Source organism: Salmo salar, chromosome 02 (assembly GCF_965601325.2).
Source record: "Salmo salar chromosome 02, fSalSal1, whole genome shotgun sequence".
NCBI lineage: Eukaryota > Metazoa > Chordata > Actinopteri > Salmoniformes > Salmonidae > Salmo > Salmo salar.
Genome location: NC_138292.1, coordinates 56,145,690 through 56,167,842, shown reverse-complemented (window position 1 = coordinate 56,167,842; position 22,153 = coordinate 56,145,690). Strand labels below are relative to the sequence as shown.

Here is a 22,153-nt window from a genome sequence, read left to right as displayed (position 1 = left end):
CCTGTGGTAAACTTCTAGGTTGGACCCTCGGCAGCTCTTAATGAGCTCAGTCCAGATGTCACCCCAGGCAACAGCGCATGAGTGGTTAATTAATCAAGTGTGCTTCACACACACACACACACACACACACACACACACACACACACACACACACACACACACACACACACACACACACACACACACACACACACACACACACACACACACACCTCAACCCTACAACATCCTCTCTCAGAGTTAGAAGGGCTTTAGATCAGATTATCCTCCCTTATGAGTTGTTCATCCTCGGCTAAAGGACCTAAATCGCCTCTTATTTTTTACTCAGGCAGAGGCAGGGACAGCTGCTCGCCAGAGAGGACCCATCCCTGACTTCACAGTTCACACCTCGTAGAGTAGGAGACGTGGGGGGATTAGACACAGCACTTTCCCGTCCCGTCATTGGCCTGAGGCCTCAGTCGAGGTCATGTGACGTCTGCAGTCGGCCAATGTAATAATGACATTTCTGTGGTGAGATATTAAGCGGCAGTACACAGCCTTCAGAGACTCAGCCTCTCACAACAGCCTTCAGAAGACTCTTACCAGACTCCTGATGATTCTCCAGGGTTACTGTACATACAGTAAGTGTTGATGGACTCAAACCAGACAGAGTGAGTCTGCCTTCGATGCTGCTGCAGTGTGTATGCAGACCAATGCTCCCTTAGAAGCGATGCAGTATACTGCACTCATACAAGGATATGTCTCTTTTCTGTGCAGTGTCACAGGGTAGGAGTAATGGTGTTTCTGTGTGACCTACTGTAACACCCCACCCACAGCTCCCTCTGACTAGACAACCCCCAGTAGACAAACTCCCACAGCTCTACTTAGATAGGGCCAGCGACCCACAGGCACTCACACACACAAATAGTGTATTTTCTCTACCTTCTGTCCGGATGGTGAAGGGGGAGTCCCCAAGCCTCTTGGCTGAGAACTGGCCCCCCAGGGAGGTCATTAGAAAACACAGGCTGAAGAAGCCGATCCCCACCACGAATATCCTGGATGGAGGGACGGGAGGGAAGAGAAGAGAGAGGGAGAGGAGAGAGAAGGCATGGACGAGAAGAGGTAGGAGAAGAAGCGACAGCAGGAGAGAAGTGATGAAAGAGTGCGGGAGGGAGGAAAGTGAAAGATTGTTGACGAGAAGAGAGGAGAGAAGTATGAAGAGATAGGACGAAGGGAGGAAGAGAAGAAAGGAACAGTCAGAAAACAGATAAAGTACAGCAGCACAGTAAAGAACATAAATTAGGAAACGCAGGCAATTAGACCGGCCCAGCTGAGGAAATTAAAGTCAACATTTCAGGGGCCATTTTAGTTCCCATCTCCATCCCCCTGCTAACTCGCACCCCATCCAGGCATCCTCAGGTTTCCCAATTAGGGACAAACAGCTCCTTCCAAAATGCCTATAATTGATGTATTGTGTCATGCACACCAGAGATAAAGAGGAGGCTTCCTCCTTCATTCCCCACGGGGCTAAACGACTGCTGCTGGATAATTCTAGAACGGTCTCTGACAGTGAGGAGAGGGGAGGGGAGGAGTATACATTACCCACGCTTCGACGACGACTCAGTCCGGCTTTCAACTTACTCTTGAAAGTTGTATTTGTAGAATTTTGCAAAAGGTACAATTTTCAAATTGGGTATTGCATCATCTGTTTTCTCTCTTGCCATGTCAGTCATCGCATACATTAGAGAGCTATTTATAACTTGTCAGAATTGTCCAGATCAACTAGCCCATGTCAGTTAATGTTTTTTGCTGTTTTTTTTAGCCCATAGATTTTTTTGTAATGTTCGAGTCACTCAAATATCACATGACTGCACATTAGACATGGCAAGATATACAGAATTGTAGAAAAATGAGTTATATTTTCTCTTCACCCCATGAAAAAATGTGTACAGGAAATTAGCTTTAAAACCTGCAAAATGTTCTCTCCGCCAACAAGAGGGTTATGAACAGTTTGTGTCATGAAAAGTGCAGGTGCATATAGAAATAGACGGGGGGGCTTGGGATGTTCCCCAATGCTGGAAGGGGGGGGCCTGAGCGAAAAGGTTTAGGAACCCCTGATTTAGACAGAGAGCATAATGACAGGATAAGAACCTGAGGTAGGGAAACCATACAAATATTAGCCTATCTAGAAGTAACAGCATGGAGACATTCATTACAGACGTAGCTATCTTTTTTTCCGCCAGGAAACTGGAACATTGTGAAATATTACATCCATCTGCTCCAGCATACTGTGCAGTACGTCTGGATGATTCAATCTCTGTCTGGGGGAGCACAGAGCCGAATCCTGTAACAGATTTTTTATCTGGCGAGGGGGGATGGAGGAAGGTTTGATTACAGCAGAGTGTATCTTGGATTATCGTCCAGTACTCCTAACTGGGATTGGGATTATTTACCTGGCTATGACCATCTGCTCACAAAGCTATTTCATAAAGTCATAGACTTTTCCTTTGGGCCACTGACCATAGATAGGTACAGCAGTTAACAGTGGAGGCTGCTGAGGGGAGAGAGGCTCATAATAATGGTAGGAGCGGAGCAAATGGAATGGCATCAAACACCTGGAAACCATGTGTTTGATGTATTTGATACCAAATCATTCCGACCATACTACTTCTACCAATTCATTTTGTTCGGCTCAGTGAGTAAACTAAGGGAAATAAGGGGATAAGGACAGCCACGTAAGACTATGTGGACGCAGTCAAACTCAGAGGGAACAGGAGCTGATTAAACGGAAAAGGCAAAAGGCTAAAGTCAACGTTCTCTTTCTAATCCCTCATTTCCCAAACTTCTCCCTGTGACCTTTGGGCTTCTTCGGGCTCTATAATCCTGAACAAGGCCATATGGAGTGTGTGTGTGTGTGTGTTTGTGTGTGTAACGTGTGTCTACGTGTATGTGTGTGCATGTGTGTGTGTGTGTGTGTATGCATATGCTTTGCATGGGCGTGCGTACGTGTCCCTAATGCTTCTGCATAGAGATGCGGTGTTCTTTTCAATTATGTGTGCTTCGGAGTGCATGCGTGTCAAAGCGCTGCGCCCCGGTCCCGTCTCAGAGCGATCGTTTCCACCTTTCCTCCCTTATCGTCTATCCCTATTTCAAAATCCCCACCATGAGGGTGATAGAGGACCTGAGGGTGATAGAGGGGTGATAATAAAGGAGGATTAGACACAGGGCCTGCCTGACTCCTCTCTAATTAAAACACTTAGAGTAAATGCTTGGGTCGGGTAATTGGATCAGACCCACAGATCCGCTATCTCCTAATTGGCTTGTCCCACGTACCGGCGCTTATCAGATCTCGCCACCCATGTTGATTAACGTGAACCCGCGGAACCCGCGGCTGGGTTGTTCGGTGCTCAGCGGAATGTTTTTTCTAATAATTCGGTAGGCTGTTTTTTTCTGCAGTCTTCCGCGTACGCTCATTGATACTGAAGTTAATGGGACAATTAGGATTGCCCTCTGTATAATGATTTTTTAATGATTTGTTTTGAATGTAGGCTAGTTCACACAGGCAGACCAATTCTGATATTTTTACCACTAATTGGTCTTTTGAGGGTAGTTGACTTTTTTCCCTGGTTTATTCGCTCTTCTGCTCGGATTTTCCCTATAAACAATAGCTTTACTTACACTAATAAAGTTTAGAGACCAAACCTCGTGAAGGTATGGTGTGGCTATTATTAAGCTTTAGCTACTACAGGCCTGTGATATGAAGGCATTGCGCCCCGGCGCTCCAACTGACTCCGACAGTGGAACTTGAGGTGAGGAAGACTATGACGGGCCTACCAGAGTTAATCCTATAGTCAAACAATATAATGCTTATCTCTATACAAAATATTCGGATCGAAAATTGAAAAATGACCCTAAAGTTTTCATATCCCACATATCAAAACACAAGGAAAAGTGGTTTTGTAATTTGTTATCCTCTACAGGATCGGTGTCCCGTCCTCGGGACGGTTGAGCTAACGTAGGCTAATGTGATTAGCATGAGGTTGTAAGAAACAAAAAAAATCCCAGGACATAAACATATCTGATATGGACAGAAAGCTTAAATTCTTGTTAATCTAACTGCATAGTCCAATTTACAGTAGCTATTACAGTGAAATAATACCATGCTATTGTTTGAGAAGAGTGCACAATTATGAACTTGAAAATGTATGAATAAACTAATTAGGCACATTTGGGCAGTCTTGATACAACATTTTGAATAGATATGCAATAGTACATTGGATCAGTCTAAAACTTTGCACATGCACCTCTGCCATCTAGTGCCCAAAGTCTAAATTGTGCCTGAGCTAGAATAATTCATTATGGCCTTTCTCTTGCATTTCAAAGATGATGGTACAAAAAAAACCCATGTTTTTTTCTTTGTATTATCTTTTACCAGATCTAATGTGTTATATTCTCCTACATCAATTTAACATTTCCACAAACTTCAAAGTGTTTCCTTTCAAATGGTATCAATAACATGCATATCCTTGCTTCAGGTCCTGAGCTACAGGCAGTTAGATTTGGGTATGTCGTTTTAGGCGAAAAATTGAAAAAAGGGGCCACTCCTTAAGGCCCCCAAATGTGGCTCATTTGGCCAACATCCCTCATTTATTGACAGTGCTGGCTGCGCCAGGTTGAGTCTGAATGCATATGGATGTCCATAAAATGTCTCAAATGTCTGGTCAATTAAAATCTTCCGTCATGTTTTCCGGCACCAAGATTTGAGAATATTCACATGGAAATCCGTTGCCAATTGGATGGAAACCTAGCTATAGAGACCCTAAAGACTCTGTCAAGTGCGCTAGTCCAGTGTCACTTTGATTATGCCTGATTCACCAACAGCCCCAAACATCTAAAGAATAAGCTACCAGCCAAACAAGCTTGCAAGAATTGTACTTAAACTCCCCCCTCATAGTCATCTGGAGGTTGAGCATTATGTTGTCTCTATCTCTGTAATGTGTCTGTATCTATGTAATGTGTCTGTATCTGTGTAATTGTATATGTATCTCTGTAATTGTCTATGTATTTATGTAAAAAAATAGGGACCACAATGGAAATAAGTCCCCGACTTTACTTTGCAATCTCAAAATCTTTCTGTATATATGTATTTTTTTAAATGACAAATAAAATAAATCAATCCAAACTGTGGAGTGGCAAATTGTTGAATGGAAAGAGAAATCTGTTTTCAAAACAATACAAATTTGAATGACATTTGGAGATTGTCAAGCCAAGCCTTCTATTCTGGGTAAGCCTACAAGGTAGGGAGGGATGTATTTCCTGTTTGTTGATATTGACATAGTTTATTTAGTGTGGTGTTGAAGTGATATTGAAGCGCCGAAGTCGGGATACGCTTTGTTTATTGGTTGTGTGGTGCATTGGCACAAAAAACCTGTTGGTGGAAAATGAGTTGCATATATTTTATATAATTATAAATGTTGAACATCTGATTGCCCTCGAGCTGATCATTGTCTGCAGCCGGCTCTGACCGTAGTCTGAGACAGGCAGGGAGAGTGAGCTTGTCTGTGGTGGTCAGCGAACCCTCAACCTTCTGGCCAGTAGCCCTGCGTGGCATCGACAGTGCCACAAAAGCATGCTGAATTGGCAAAGTCGATATCCACGTTTATAAACACAGGGTCGCTATAGTTATTGTTATTTGTGGTCATAAACATTCATTTTGAGTTCATTCTATGAGGGGGGAGTTTGTTCATTTGACTTACAGTACAAGGGGAGGGTCATGTGAGGATCATTTGGAACTTTGGGGAGGGGGGGTGCATTTTTTTTGTGACACCTTGAGTTGGAACAGCCCCCCCCCCCCAGTAAATCTCGATCTGTCCCTAACTTTGAATCTTTTCACATCAGATCTTTTTCAGAGCTGATCTGATTGGTCAAAAGACCAATTTAGTGAGAAAAAAAAAGAACAGAATTGGGCTGCCTTATCTAAACGCAGCCTGATTGGACCTCAAATCTGCACACTATGATTTGAGGTCAATGCCTTTGAACCAGAGAAAATTATAGGGGCTTATAAAAATTGATATTTTTTTTACAGAATGGAGAATTTATATCAATGTTAACCCCTTGGGGGACAGGCTGAGACAATGGAGAAAATCCAGATGCACTACAGGGGTCCAGCAGACCGTGACAGATTGACTTGTTCTTCCAATGGTTAACGTGTATAAAATCGCCCTTCATAGCTACAGTGCTTTCAGAAAGTATTCATACCCCTTGACTTATTCCACATTTTGTTGTGTTACAGCTTGAATTCAAAATTGATTAAATATACTTTATCTACACACAATACTCCATAATGACAAAGTGAAAACATATTTTTTTACATTTATGCAAATTAGATTCAGAAATGGCTCATTTACATAAGTATTCACACCTCTCGGTCAATGCTTTGTAGAAGCATCTTTGTCAGTGATTACAGCTGTGTCTTTCTGGGTAAATCTCTAAGAGCTTTCCACACCTGGATTGTGCAACATTTGCCCATTATCCTTTTCAGAATTCTTCAAGCTCTGTCAAATTGGTTGTTGATCATTTCTAGATAACAGTTTTCAGGTTTTGCCATATATTTTCAAGTAGATGTAAGTCTAATCTGTAACTCGGCCACTCAGGAACATTCACTGTCTTCTTTTTAACCAGTTCAGTATAGATTTAGCCTTGCGTTCTAGGTTATTGTCCTGCTGAAAAATAAATTCATCTCCCAGTGCCCGGTGGAAAGCAGACTGAACTGGGTTTTCCTCTAGGATTTTACCTGTGCTTAGCTCCGTTCCATTTTTATCCTGAGAAACTCCCCAGTTCTTAACCACTACAAGCATACCCATAATATTATGCAGCCACCACTATGCTTGAAAACATGGAGAGTGGTACTCATTAATGTGTTGTATTGGATTTGCCCCAAACATAACACTTAGTTTTCAGGAAATAAAGTGAATTGCTTTGCCAAATGTTTGCAGTGTTACTTCAGTGCCTTGTTGTAAACAGCATGCATTCTTTCCACTCTGTTAATTAGGTTAGTATTGTGGAGTAACTACAATGTTATTGATCCATCCTCAGTCATATCACAGCCATGAACTCTGTATCTCTTTTAAAGTCACCATTGGCTTCATGGTGAAATCCCTGAACGGTTTATTTCCTTTCTACGGCAACAGAGTTATGAAAGACGCTTGTATCTTTGTAGTGACTAGGCGTATCGAAAAACATTATTCAACTTTGACATGATGGGGTATTGTGTGTAGGCCCTGGTCAAAACTAGTCCACTATATAGGGAATATGGTGACATGCTAATGAAGCTTGGGGTTATAAACATCTCATCACCGCTCGTTAGCTCGCTTGGTTGATAATGCGCTTTACTTATTTACTGTTGACATACGGATCCAGCTGTGAACACGAGAATGTAATCTCTAACTTAATCTCGTTTCTCTGTTAGAGGAGAGAAAAAAAACAGCTGGTCCGTCACAGATTACCAAACACACTGACGCTCATGCAGGATGGTGGATGAAAACACCCATGCAGGCACACGTACTGCTGCCAGTTTATCCGTTTATTGCAATATAAATGATGGTCCGGGATTAGGTGTAGTCTATAGACATGCTGGTCATTCAATACATTCCTTATCGTCATTGATTAGGTCAAATGAAAAATAACCTGTAAATTAAATAGCAATTATAGGCTGTGCTTTTAAAAATAAATGTGCTATTCCATTACATTCTATTCATTTGTAACACATGTGCCGGGTGTTTATAAAAGAATACCAAAAGCCTAGAGTGGAAATATTAAGCCACACATTCTTTGTCTCTTACCTGAACGGTTTGAACGTCACAAGCCATCTTCTAACCATTATTTTACCGTCGATGTTGCCTGTAATCATTTCCCAAAACACTCAACCAAACAAGCGACCCCCGACATCGTTAACCTCGCAACCTGGGACTCGACTGGGTGCTGAAACTGCTGCATGCCGCTTGCGTTTTAGGGCTTCAACGTGCGACAGACCACTGTTAATACTCCGAGAAAATAGTCAAATGTAAGATTGTATCCATGAGTTTTCGTTTAATTGAATCCACGAACAGTAGCTTGAACCAGAGTTGTGACTTTTTGAAATTTGAGGGAAATCTGTTTTTATCCTACGATTTGGATTTCATTATGTCACTTTGCAAATTAGATAAATAATCTCTATTTGATCGTTGCAGGTTGTCCAGATAACTGGAACGATATAGTATGGTCCCGTTTGTCGCGTATTAGAGTAGCATTCCTCACAGCAGATGTGGAAGAAAATATAGACCGAATCAGTTGATTTCCATGCAACTTGGTCTCAAAAATCCCTGTCCCCAATATGTACTATGGACTCTCGGAGAACGAAGTCTATTGGGTGCCTTTCTTCTCTGAAGAAAGCAACGAACTAATGCGCGTTAGAGCGCTTGTCCTCTCGTATGCTTTGGGGGCTCTACTCAATCTCCTTTTGCCATGAGTGTTTTTGGGTGTCTGGCGCGGGAGGGTTGAGAAATTGCAGTGCGTTTGTTAGTTAGGCTGCTACCTTGCGCACGCATTTCGTTATAGCGCCATCTACGGTGTTTTCAAGCCACATTTAGCCACCAGTGACATTTATATTAATTAAAGTTTTGCTGACATAGATAACCCTTGTGCAAAATAGATCATTTAGTTACTGTGCCATGCATTATCATTGGTCATTTTATAATATTGCATATTGTAAAAACTATTTGTCCGGTAGCTATTTAAAACAAATATTTTTGTAAGCTACTCATATTCCAATGTCTCTTCAAAGGAATGCCACGCTGATAGCCCATCCAGCGGCGGAGATATTCACCCTCTCCATTATAAACTCAACAAAAAAAGAAACGTCCTCTCACTTTTCAGCAAACCTAACATGTGGATATATTTGTATGAACATAACAAAATTCAACAACTGAGACATAAACTGAACAAGTTCCACAGACATGTGACTAACAGAAATTGAATAATGTGTCCCTGAACAAAAGGGGGGTCAAAATCAAAAGTAACACTCAGTATCTGGTGTGGCCACCAGCTGCATTAAGTACTGCAGTGCATCTCCTCCTCATGGACTGCACCAGATTTGCCAGTTCTTGCTGTGAGATGTTTCCACACATGGCAGAAAACTGACGTTCCTGTCTTGCAGGAAATCACACACAGAACGAGCAGTATGACTGGTGACATTGTCATGCTGGAGGGTCATGTCAGGATGAGCCTGCAGGAAGGGTACCACATGAGGGAGGAGGATGTCTTCCCTGTAACGCACAGCATTGAGATTGCCTGCAATGACAACAAGCTCAGTCCGATGATGATCGCCCCAGACCATGACGGACCCTCCACCTCCAAATCAATCCCGCTCCAGAGTACAGGCCTCGGTGTAACGCTCATTCCTTCGACGATAAACGCGAATCCAACTATCCTCCCTGGTGAGACAAAACCGCGGCTCGTCAGTGAAGAGCGCTTTTTGCCAGTCCTGTCTGGTCCAGCGACGGTGGGTTTCTGCCCATAGGCGACGTTGTTGCCGGTGATGTCTGGTGAGGACCTGCCTTACACCAGGCCTACAAGCCCTCAGTCCAGCCTCTCTCAGCCTATTGCGGACAGTCTGAGCACTGATGGAGGGATTGTGCATTCCTGGTGTAACTCAGGCAGTTGTTGTTGCCATCCTGTACCTGTCCCGCAGGTGTAAATATTTGGATGTAACGATCCTGTGCAGGTGTTGTTACACGTGGTCTGCCACTGCGAGGATGATCAGCTGTCCGTCCTGTCTCCCTGTAGCGCTGTCTTAGGCTTCTCACAGTACGGACATTGCAATTTACTGCCCTGGCCACATCTGCAGTCCTCATGTCTCCTTGCAGCATGCCTAAGGCGCATTCACACAGATGAGCAGGGGCCCTGGGCATCTTTCTTTTGGTGTTTTTCAGAGTCAGTAGAAAAGCCTCTTTAGTGTACTAAGTTTTCATAACTGTGACCTTAATTGCCTACCGTCTGTAAGCTGTTAGTGTCTTAACGACCGTTCCACATGTGCATGTTCATTATTTGTTTATGGTTCATTGAACAAGCATGGGAAACAGTGTTTAAACCCTTTACAATGAAGATTTGTGAAGTTATTTGGATTTTTACGAATTATCTTTGAAAGTTTGAAAGACAGGGTCCTGAAAAGGGGCGTTTCTTTTTTTGCTGAGTTTAGCTGTCGGTGTCTATTTCAGGACCAAGGACAGCAACCAACTCTACATCGATTTGGATGCAACAGTGACACCCAGCGGTCACTTGTTGAACGGTGAACATGGATTCGCTTCGTAATAACGACATTCCCTTATACTATACTACAATGTTGCTTCATTAGTAAAGGTGTTTATACATGCATCCAGAACACACTGAGTTGTCCTCTATTAAGGTAAGAAGTTAGTGATTTGATTAACTATAAACCTGCAAACTGAAACTGAATTTGTGGCATTTCATCTACGGAAGATAAAGTAAATCATTAAGCTGCTCAAATCGCTGAATGTGAAACTATTATCAGAATTGAATCCGACACACAATAAGCTATAAGACTACTCTGCACATTACCCGTGGGCCCAGAATGGGCCGAGGTATAAAAAAAAAACACCTAAAAGGAGAGAAAATCATATTCAGACACATCACAAGTCCCATCACACTTCCCAGCTCTCTGAATCACTGGTGCGGTGGAGCAAAAATCAGCACAGAGCGAGTCAGTGTGAGAGCAGATCTGTAGGGGCCCAAATGGAGATGACAGAAAATAGAAATCTCCAGCCCAGTCGTGCATGAGAGAGAGACACTGATGTGTCATTTTGACTGACAGGCAGCGTATTGGCCCTCCAAATGAAGGTACAGTATCACTGGTTCAGGGACTCTCTGTCTTGGTCGGTTCTCAGTCTGTTGTGAAGAAAACACTATTGTGAATTCCTTTGCGTTTCGGTAGAGAGTGTAAAATCATAATAACAGGTTTCCCTAATTCACAAGATTTTACACTCTCTACCGAAATGCACAGGAAGGGAATTCACTTTCCATATTGGGCAACAGCCTCCTGTGGCTGAGCATGTGTTGCTTCCAGCCTGTCACAAATGGATAACACAATATAATTATATTCTATTCTTTCCATGTCCCCTGCAAATTCTTTTCACACACACACACACACACACACACACACACACACACACACACACACACACACACACACACACACACACACACACACACACACACACACACACACACACACACACACACACTCCATCAACGAGAAAAGAGATCAATGCAGTCTAAAGATCATTCTGTCACAGACATACACTCATTTGCTCTGCAGTGGCACGGGGCTCCACTCCTCACAGTGGGCACAAATAACCCTTAACACCGTTGGCGGTTTACTGAGGCACGTAGTGTTATGGCTAAACTTGCTCCATGTACAGTTCTGCACCATAGTGGATCTAACCCAATGTTCAGTACCTGCTGTCAGCATCACTTGTAGTTTATGGATGTTGCAGTAATCAAACTACAGTCAATGTCCCACTCATTCTGGTACTCAACGCACAATGGAAACCATCATTATAGCCGCAGACTGTGCACGAGTGTATAAAGCCCTGGTCCTTGTCCGAGTGTTATACATGAGGGATGTATGACATTGTGAAATCAGCGTGACTGGTGTCATCCATATACCATACCAACGGACTGTAACAGTAGGTAGACAGAGACAGGAGGGGGTATGGTGCCAGCATCAGTAACAGAGAGAAAGAAGCCATTTCAATTCTCTAGCTTAAAAAAAAAATGTGATCTGATTTCTGATGACACAAGTCGTCTGTGTTCTATTACCAAGGGGAACAAAGCCTATGAAGTAATGTTAGTCTGGTGGACGATGGTAAATCACTAACTTGCAGTTGGCTAGATTGTAGAAAGAAGCCATTTCAATTCTCTAGCTTAAAAAAAAAATGTGATCTGATTTCTGATGACACAAGTCGTCTGTGTTCTATTACCAAGGGGAACAAAGCCTATGAAGTAATGTTAGTCTGGTGGACGATGGTAAATCACTAACTTGCAGTTGGCTAGATTGTAGGCTTCTGGACAGGGCTGATAACATAACCCTGTGTTGAAAAGGAGAAGCTGTTTGCATGGTGAAAAAGGAGAGTGAATTGATTTGTGTCAAAGGCTTCCTCGCTTCTCGTTAGGTTTGATTTGAACAAAGAGCAAGAACACAGGCCATGTAGAACGTAATTTTAAATCAGTTGTTTTGCCAGCCAATGAGGACAGTTGAAGTAAGGTCAATGCTGTTGGCTGGGGATACTTCCTCTGTTTTGAATAATACACTATGATCACATACTCTACTGCCTATCAGGATATGGTAAGACCCAGATGCAGACCGTGTCAAAGTAACAATATTTATTACAGCAACTGGGGGAAAGGTACAGGACAGCAGTCAGGCTCAGGTCAGGCAGAGTTCGGTAATCCAGAGACGGTGCAAAGGTACAGGACGGCAGGCAGGCACAGGCAGAGTGGTCAGGCGGGCGGGCTCAGGGTCAAGACAGGCAAGGGTCAGAACCAGGAGGACGAGAAAAGAGAGAATGGGGAAAAGCAGGCGCTGAACACAAAAAACACCGGTTGACTTGACAAACAAGACGAACTGGCAAAAGACAAACAGAGAACACCGGTATAAAAACACAGGAGATAATGGGGAAGATGGGCGACACCTGGAGGGGGTGGAGACAATCACAAAGACAGGTGGAACAGATCAGGGTGTGACACTGCCAATGTTACCGATCTAATTGAATTCACAATGGCACCTTAAAGAACACTACAGGTAGGAATGTACTGTCACTACTGAAAGGCTTTTGCCATGGTATGTTAATCCTGTAAATAGAAACCATTCAGGAGAGGGGAATTATGAGAAACAGATTATAATCTAGTATAACATTTGTAGACAGAGTACACACATGATCCATATGTCCATGTTTGGCTTGGGAGCTAGCTAGTTGACAAACGGAGCACTTCAAGTAGCTTTGATTCTGGGCTCAATGCAAAGCCAAACCTAGCCCAACTCAGCCCAGCTCCCCCAAGTTTAGGACTCCTCAGCCAAAACAGGACACCAATACGATTCAGGCTGCATCTCAATAGTCTTCTACCTGTGTCCTTCACATTTACCTGTGCTAATCTGAACAGAGGATGAAAGCAATGTGGATCCTATCAGGTGAGTACTGTTACCTGTCCAGTCCTTTGTGATGGAGTAAAGGTTACACAGGAAGAGCAAAATGAAGCCTATTTAAACGATCAGTTTCACTTTCCTCGCCCTCCTCTTCTCCTTGGCTAATTGGGTGTCTGAGAGTCGAGATAAACAAACAAAAACAATTAATTAAGGCTGAACTGTAACTGAAAAAAGAAGCTAATGAATAATCGTTAATCATTCTGTCTGTGTCCCAAATGGCATCCTATTCCGTATACGGTGCACTATTTTGACCTGAGCTCTGGTCAGAAGTAGTGCACTAAAATAGTGAATAGGGTGCTATTTGGGACACACTCTCTGTTCCCTTCTAACTGACCGTTCTATCGTTTCTCATTGCAACAGCTTTTTATTCCAATTAGCAATCCCTTTCTTTGGACTAACGGCTGTAAAAAGAGGTGGGAGCGATGCAGACAAATGGAGGGATGAAGGGAATCGATGGAGAAGAGCGATCAGACGTAACAATGACGGACATTGACCAATCTGTAATGAGGGAAATCAGTGGGAGGAGGTTTGATTTTATTGCGTGTCTGTGTGTGTACATGAACATTCAAGAGGCGTTCTCAATCTCAGGTGTAATAAACATGCAAATACTTCCCTCTCATCTTACACTTTTACACAGAGGAGTAGCCTACTGCTACAATAGCACGCATACACACCACACACACGTTGGTCCCAGCATGGCAGAGTTCAGCTCTCTCAGTGGCTGAATAGTAGTATGTTTTATAACTGTCATCTTTGTCACACACAGCATGGAGACGACAGGACGCCTGTGTGTGACAAAGATGACAGTTGGAAGACAGGGGATGACACCTCTACCTCTCCTCTGAAATGAACCAACCAATCTCTTCCGTAATTCAGATTTCCCTACGCAGGTTGAGGGTTGGAATAATACACAAAGGCTGGGATATGACACTGAGGTAGGCTGTTTCAACACCACCTGCTGTGATTGTGTCGAAATAGTGTGATGCACACACACCCTGGAAACTCTTTATGTCACACACACACACACACACATCAAATCTTTCTCAGGTACTGGCATCTGCTCTGCTCTCCCCTCACACACCTAATAACAGATGTATTTTATATAGCGCTTTTCATTACAACCAGAATCTCAAAGATTTTTATTACATGTGATGCAGGAAGTCTTTTAGCAGGAAGTCTTTTAACAGGAAGTCTTTTAACAGGTTAAGCTTAGTGCAGCGCGGTAACATTGGGCACTCTGTAACTGCTGTTTATTTGCCTGTAGTTCAAAACCAGAACAAGGTACACAACACAGGAATTTTAATTAATCTCAACATCTTAGCGCAGATACTGGAATAGATAATGACATTCCACTAAACTGTAGCTCTGATAACAAACAGGGTGAGTCTTTAAAAGTGAATGTAAACTCTGCTTGACGTTCCAGAAGAGCGAGGCAAGTGTGAAAATGGCTTGCAAAGTGTCTCTCCCCATTGAGGATTTCTCCTGTCCTGTGTGCTGGGACATCTTCAGAGATCCTGTCGCCATGTCGTTTTGCCACAGCTTCTGTCAAACCCGTCTGCAGGAGTTCTGGAAAGAGAGCGGATCTCAAGAGTGTCCAGTCTGCAGGAGAAGATCCTCAAAGTATGAGCCTCCTAATAACCTGTCTCTAAAGACTTCCTGTCTAAAGAACCTGTGTGAAGCCGTCTGACAGGAAAGGAATCAGAGAGCTTCAGCAGGGTCTGAGGTGTTCTGCCGTCTGCACTGTGAGAAACTCATGCTCTTCTGTCGGAAAGATGAACAGGCTATCTGTTCGGTGTGTCATGATTCAAGGAAACACAAAGGTCATGACTGCATCGCCATTGATGAAGCTGCAAAAGATTGTAAGGTAGGCAACATGCGGTCATTTTAAAAGTCTGCCAAACATTAAGATATTTGGAAGAGGGAATTACTTATTAAACTATGGATGTAGGGCTCTATTCAATCTGTATTGCTGAAGTGTTACAGATTGCGCAATAGAAATGTAAAGGTTATTTCCGTTTGCTAACGCCTTTAAATTCCAATCACGCTGTAACGCTGAACTTCCTCGATACGGATTGAATAGAACCTTTTGTCTAATCTGTACGCTTGGGTACACTGATAGGTTTTACTTAAATTATAGAAGGAAGTCCCAGAGTGCACTGAAGCCATTGCAGGAGAAACTGAAGAACTTTAAAGAAGTCAAGCTCGCCTGTGATAAAACAGCACAGCATATCAAGGTGAGAATGATGAGTGCCGCAACAGACCCACCAGGAGGCGGGAAATATGGAATTTTCATTCTAAATGATCCCACTCACTCTTTAACAAGTACATGACTTACCCTCGAGCCAGGGCTAACGCTAGAAGATTTTTTGTTTGTTCTGTGGGCTGAGAGAGATGGCTTCTGAAATCAAATGGTATTTATCACACACACCAAATTCAACCTTACAGGCTGCCCACTTACAGGCTTACAATCTATATTATTCAATTATTGCACCCACACTGCTCGCGCGCGCCAACGGATCTTGAAAGATAAAAATGACAGAGGTAATATTTTCTGAGATGTAATTATATTGTGTCTCCAGACCCAGGCCCAGCACACAGAGAAGCAGATTACGAAAGAGTTTGAGAAGCTTCACCAGTTCCTATGAGATGAAGAGGCGGCCAGGATAGCTGGCCTGGAAAAGGAAGAGGTGGGAAAGAGTTGGAAGATGACGACGTCGATTGAGAAGATGGTCAAAGCAATGTCTTCTCTTTCAGACACTATCACAGCCATAGAGAACAAACAGAGCTATAAACTATATAAACACTGTAATTTTGTGTTACGGGTGCATTGCGAAATTGCATTATATCATTATATCGTCGTATATGAACATGCATCATCTTACATTCATTTTGTTAACCTGTTGGGGCTAGAGGGCAGTATTTGCACGGCCGGATAAAAAACGTACCCAATTTAATCTGGTTACTACTCCTGCCCAGTAACTAGAATATGCATATAATTATTGGCTTTGGATAGAAAACACCCTAAAGTTTCTAAAACTGTTTGAATGGTGTCTGTGAGTATAACAGAACTCATTTGGCAGGCCAAAACCTGAGAAGATTCCTTACAGGAAGTGGCCTGTCTGACAATTTCTTGCCCTCCTTGATCATCTCTAACAAATACAGGGGATCTCTGGCATGACGTGACACTTCCTACGGCTCCCATGGGCTCTCAGAAGGCGGGAAAAAGCTGAACGATGTAATTCCATCCCCAGGCTGAAACACATTAGCGCGTTTGGCAAGTGCTCTATCAGAGGGCCATTAGACTGAGGCTCGTGCATGAGGGGATAGCATGCTTTTACTTTCACTCTCTTTGTAATAAAAAATTTCCCGGTCGGAATATTATCGCTTTTTTTACGAGAAAAATGGCATAAACATTTATTTTAAACAGCGGTTGACATGCTTCGAAGTACGGTAATGGAATATTTCGAATTTTTTTGTCACGAAATGCGCCATACTCGTCACCCTTATTTACCCTTTCGGATAGTGTCTTGAACGCACGAACAAAACGCCGCTATTTGGATATAACAATGGATTATTTGGGACCAAACCAACATTTGTTATTGAAGTAGAAGTCCTGGGAGTGCATTCTGACGAAGAACAGCAAAGGTAATAACATTTTTCTTATAGTAAATCTGACTTTGGTGAGTGCTAAACTTGCTGGGTGTCTAAATAGCTAGCCCTGTGATGCCGGGCTATCTACTGAGAATATTGCAAAATGTGCTTTCACCGAAAAGCTATTTTAAAATCGTACATATCGAGTGCATAGAGGAGTTCTGTATCTATAATTCTTAAAATAATTATGTTTTTTGTGAACGTTTATCGTGAGTAATTTAGTTAATTCACCGGCAGTGTTCGGTGGGAATGCTAGTCACATGCTAGTCACATGCTAATGTAAAAAGCTGTTTTTTTATATAAATATCAACTTGATTGAACAAAACATCCATGTATTGTATAACATAATGTCCTAGGGTTGTCATCTGATGAAGATCATCAAAGGTTAGTGCTGCATTTAGCTGTGGTTTGGGTTTATGTGACATTATATGCTAGCTTGAAAAATGGGTGTCTGATTATTTCTGGCTGGGTACTCTGCTGACATAATCTAATGTTTTGCTTTCGTTGTAAAGCCTTTTTGAAATCGGACAGTGTGGTTAGTTTAACAAGAGTCTTGTCTTAAATGGTGTAAAATAGTCATATCTTTGAAAAATTGAAGTTTTTGCATTTTTGAGGTATTTGAATATCGCGCCACGGGATTACACTGGCTGTTGAGTAGGTGGGACGCAAGCATCCCATCTAGCCCATAGAGGTTAAAAACGTAGCCTGTTTTCTCATTCCTCTGCAGACCTACCAGGCCACAGTGAAAAGGTACTATAAGTGATCTCCCTCCTGTGACTGTCTCTCTCAGCTCTGTGGCTCTGAACCCGACCCCACAGCAGCACTAACTCCTGGATGTTCTTCCAGAGCCCAGTGCACACTGCCGGATCCACAGCTAGTCCCAGGAGCGCTGATAGACGTGGCCAAACACCTGGGCAATCTGTCCTACAAAGTCTGGGGGAAGATGCAGGGGATTGTTCAATACAGTGAGTAATTGCTTACAGAAAAATACATTTATGATCTCCAATAAGATTGTGGGTCTGATTTTATGTTAAATATTTCAAATTGTCCTGTATGGCTCAGTTGGTAGAGCACAGTGCTTGCAACGCTAGGATTGGGGGTTTGATTCCCAGTACCACCCATACAGACGTGACTAAGTTGCTTTGGATAAAAGTGTCTGCTAAATGACATTAAAACCTTGTTGTCTCTGTTCAGCTCCTGTGATTCTGGACCCCAACACTGCCAACCCCTATCTTATCCTGTCTGAGGATCTAACCAGTGTGAGAGCTGGTAACACTGCAGCTTCCTGACAACCCAGAGAGGTTTGGCAATGCAGGTGTGAGGGGTTTTGAGGGCGTTAACTCGGCGACAAACAGCTGGGATGTTGAGGTTAGGGACAGTCACTTGCAGGTGTGGCCCCTGACTTTGTCAGTAATCATGATATGTGGGATGGGGGATATATGGGGTGTTTTGCATACTTTTGATATATACGTAGTAATATCCCCAGATGAGTGTGACAATGAGTCTCATCATATAGTGAGTCAGGAGCCCCGGAGGATCAGAGTACAGGAACAGAGAGCTGACATTCTCTGACCCTGATAATAACACACATATACTTACAATGCCTCTCGTTTTCACTGAGCCGCTCGTTCCAGTATTTCATACATACAGCAAGCTAAAGAGCCTACCAGTGAAGGCCTCTGTAACAGTGGCACAGCACAGTTAAAGTTGACACCACCTCAGTCTGTAATTATATACAGAATAATATATCACTATCTCCATCTGTTAAATCTGGCTTCAAGGAATCTTTCAGAAAACCATCGATCTTCAAAATGGTCAGTTTTTCTACATTTCCATACACACTAACTGCTGCGGCGCTGCATTCGACAGGATACAGCGATGGTGCAGTTAGTGTGTTGACTGGAGGGCTGAGGGGAGAAAGGACCAGAGGTGCCACACAGGCCCCAGGATGAGACTGTGACTGATGGGTCCACAGGCCCACAGTGTAACAGCGGGTCAGAAGGGAAACACAGAGGGCAAGTCCCCTTGGAAAGACCAAATCTATCTAATACACAATGTGATCTAAAGACATACACAGAAAAAGGTAACTCACTGACCTTCACACAGAAACATACACAGACAGCCCTTTTCCAACAGTGGTCACACACACTCTCTCACATCCAATCTTCCTCTGTAATAGTAATTGCTCATTCATTGCAGTCCAACAGTGGGCCAGCCAGACAGCCTGAGACTCCAGTCTAGAAGGAGAAGCAGCATCACCAGGTGGACAGCCTCTCACGTCCCACTGTTTATTCAGAGCTCGGGCTACGCTGCAGCGAGGCCCACGGGGTGGAAGCAGGGGGATTTCCCGTGTCAATCAAAGAGTTTTATTACTTATGGAAAGCAAAGAAGTTTTTGTTTGGTGTCTGCAGTGCATGTTGGTTTTTGGTGAGTATTCCTCTGAGTGCCTGTACTCTGTCCATCCCTGGTCTGATGCTGTGGCCATTCCCGGACACCGTACACACCTAATAAAAGCCTTGCTTGTTGTTGCATGGGGGGGCTCAGTGCTATTATCAAAGGGCAGAAGAGGAGAGGGATAAGGAGGGGAGGTAGAGAAAGAGACGGAGAAAGAGAGGGGGAGAGAGAAATATGGATGGAGAGATGAGACATGGGGAGTAACAGCGTTTGGAGCCAGAGCAATCTGAGCTGAAAATGAGCATTTTACCTCATTGAGAGGATTCCTGCTTTCTCATGCTGGGCACAAACATCCTTATCTTTCAGCTTCAAAACTCCAGCTTGGAAAACTCTGGGGCCTTCCTCTGCTCTTCTTCCTGCAAAACTGTATCCTCATGCCCTCTAAGTTTTTCTTCGTTCCCTGCTGGGACATTAAAGTAATATTTAAGACATGTTAAATAGCTTATTTAGCATAGCTCTAGCCTGGTTCCAGATCCGTTTGTGCTACCATAGGAGTTGGCAATGCCATAGAAATAGAATCTATAGAAGGGGCTTGGAACCCATAACCCTGGCAATTTGACTGGTACACTCACAATGGCTTACAGCATAATTGACTTTAATAGGCACCCCCGTTCTATAGATTATATTTCTATGGGCAATACAGCACAAAGGATCTGGGATTGGACAACCCTTAGCTAGCCTGGAGGTGGAAATGGGAATAGGAGGACTGATGCTATCTGGTTTTCAATGTCGCAATAAAAAGCCATAGCAAAATCAATTGAGGTTTATTGAGGCCGGTGATGTACTTAAGGTCAAAGAGGGACGATGGAATCCTACTCTTTACACAGCAATGTCCTGTAGACAGATGCTGTTTACTTCCAGGTCAGATAGGCAGAAAAACAACTTTTCTTTCATTTTCTACTTATCTTTAATTTGTGATGATATAAGTTGTTGAATAACAATATACTTAAACTACACTATTCAACCTGTTTTTAAAGTAACTGGAGTTGGAATCATCCCATGTTATGCTCTATGTCTTCGATGGTGGCTTGCCGCCCAACGTGAGGGGGTTGCCTACCGGCAGAGCGAGACACTGCGCCTGAATTGTCTAGGAATATCAGAGGGATGACGGTGTCCTAAATAGGACAAATGGTGGTGGGTCCCGCAGAGGCAGTGATGTGTTAAGCTCAGGCATTGTTGGTGGGAGGGTGTGGGGCAGACTGGATTAAACCCATGAATCATCATTGGGGAGTTCTAGTCTGCATCCCAAATGGACCCTGTTCCCTATATAGGGCATTACGTTTCACCAGGGCCCATCACAACCGGTGCACTAAATGTGAGTGTGATTGTGGCTCATCCTGGACACTCTCTCTGTCTGTCTGTCTGTCTGTCTGTCTGTCTGTCTGTCTGTCTGTCTGTCTGTCTGTCTGTCTGTCTGTCTGTCTGTCTGTCTGTCTGTCTGTCTGTCTGTCTGTCTGTCTGTCTGTCTGTCTGTCTGTCTGTCTGTCTGTCTGTCTGTCTGTCTCACCTCTGTTTGTTTATACTACAGTCTATAAATGGGACAATTTCATCCTGGCTCCTTAGCCACTTAGTCAGAAGGACACTCATGAATCTCCATAGCCACAAACAGCTCTCTCCGGTTAGGATTCACATTCACGAAATATATAGATATGCTCCATGACAGAGTAATGGGCGGGTGTTTTAGAGACAGAGAGAGGCGGGAGAGTCAGAGAGAGGGGGGGAGAGTCAGAGAGAGAGAGAGCGAGTGGGGGGAGAGTCAGAGAGAGGGGGGAGAGTCAGAAAGCGAGAGGGGGGGAGAGTCAGAGAGAGAAAGAGACCGGGGGAGAGTCAGAGAGAGAGCGGGGGAGAGTCAGAGAGAGAGAGAGCGGAGGAGAGTCAGAGAGAGAGAGAGAGACCGGGGGAGAGTCAGGAGAGAGAGAGCGGGGGAGAGTCAGAGAGAGAGAGAGCGGAGGAGAGTCAGAGAGAGAGAGGAGAGCGGGGGAGAGTCAGAGAGAGAGAGCGGGGGAAGAGTCAGAGAGAGAGAGCGGGGGAGAGTCAGAGAGAGAGAGAGAGCGAGGGGGGAGAGAGAGAGAGAGAGCGGGGGAGAGAGAGAGCGGGGGAGAGTCAGAGAGAGAGAGCGAGAGAGAGCGGGGGAGAGTCAGAGAGAGCGAGCAGGGGAGAGTCAGAGAGAAAGCGGGGGAGAGTCAGAGAGAAAGCGGGGGAGAGTCAGAGAGAGAGGAGGGGGGGAGTCAGAGAGAGAGGAGGGGGGAGAGTCAGAGAGAGAGGAGGGGGGAGAGTCAGAGAGAGGGGGGGTCAGAGAGAGAGGGGGGAGAGTCAGAGAGAGAGGGGGGAGAGTGTAGCCTGTATAGCACCCATAAAGATGATAGAAACATCCATCCCTCTTATCCCTCAGCTCCACACTCCATCATTTATTTAGTCACGGTGAGGTGTCACCACCAGTTTGTCACTTTGAATGTGATTGGCTATGACATGCAGAGGCTGCCACGCCACCGTTGCCGCCAGGCCAGCTGAATACTTATGTCACCCCTTAATTGCCTGTAACAACACAGATGGGCGGAAAACCAGGGGAAAACTCGAAATAACAGAATGCCATGGGAGATCCCCTCATCTGAGAAAGTTAGCGGGATTGAATCAGCGGTGTTCCCTGATCCCGAGGTCGCTCACGCTGGGAACGTGGGATCTCATGCCAGCGGTAGGTGAATCGGAAAGACGGACAAGTGTGGAGATGACGACACAGGACCCTAGAAGAAGACCAACAAGAGTCCCCTTTAACAGCCTTTAAAGCAGCGGGGTATCTGTGAGTCTGGCTGA

General features: G+C 44.0%; 1 protein-coding gene across 1 annotated transcript in view; it reads right to left on the bottom strand.

Moving 5' to 3' along the window:
- The window catches only part of LOC106588199 (alpha-1,6-mannosylglycoprotein 6-beta-N-acetylglucosaminyltransferase B), a 170,158-nt gene extending 161,674 nt beyond the window's left edge, over nucleotides 1-8,484 (bottom strand). Inside the window, exons 1-2 of the mRNA XM_082965092.1 lie at nucleotides 7,821-8,484; nucleotides 922-1,034 (exon numbers count right to left, since the gene is read on the bottom strand). Of these exons, the coding sequence (XP_082821218.1) occupies nucleotides 922-1,034; nucleotides 7,821-7,888 (181 nt within the window). The 5' untranslated portion in view covers nucleotides 7,889-8,484. The remainder of the gene's footprint in view (nucleotides 1-921; nucleotides 1,035-7,820) is intronic.
- Between the last annotated feature and the right edge of the window lie 13,669 nt (nucleotides 8,485-22,153).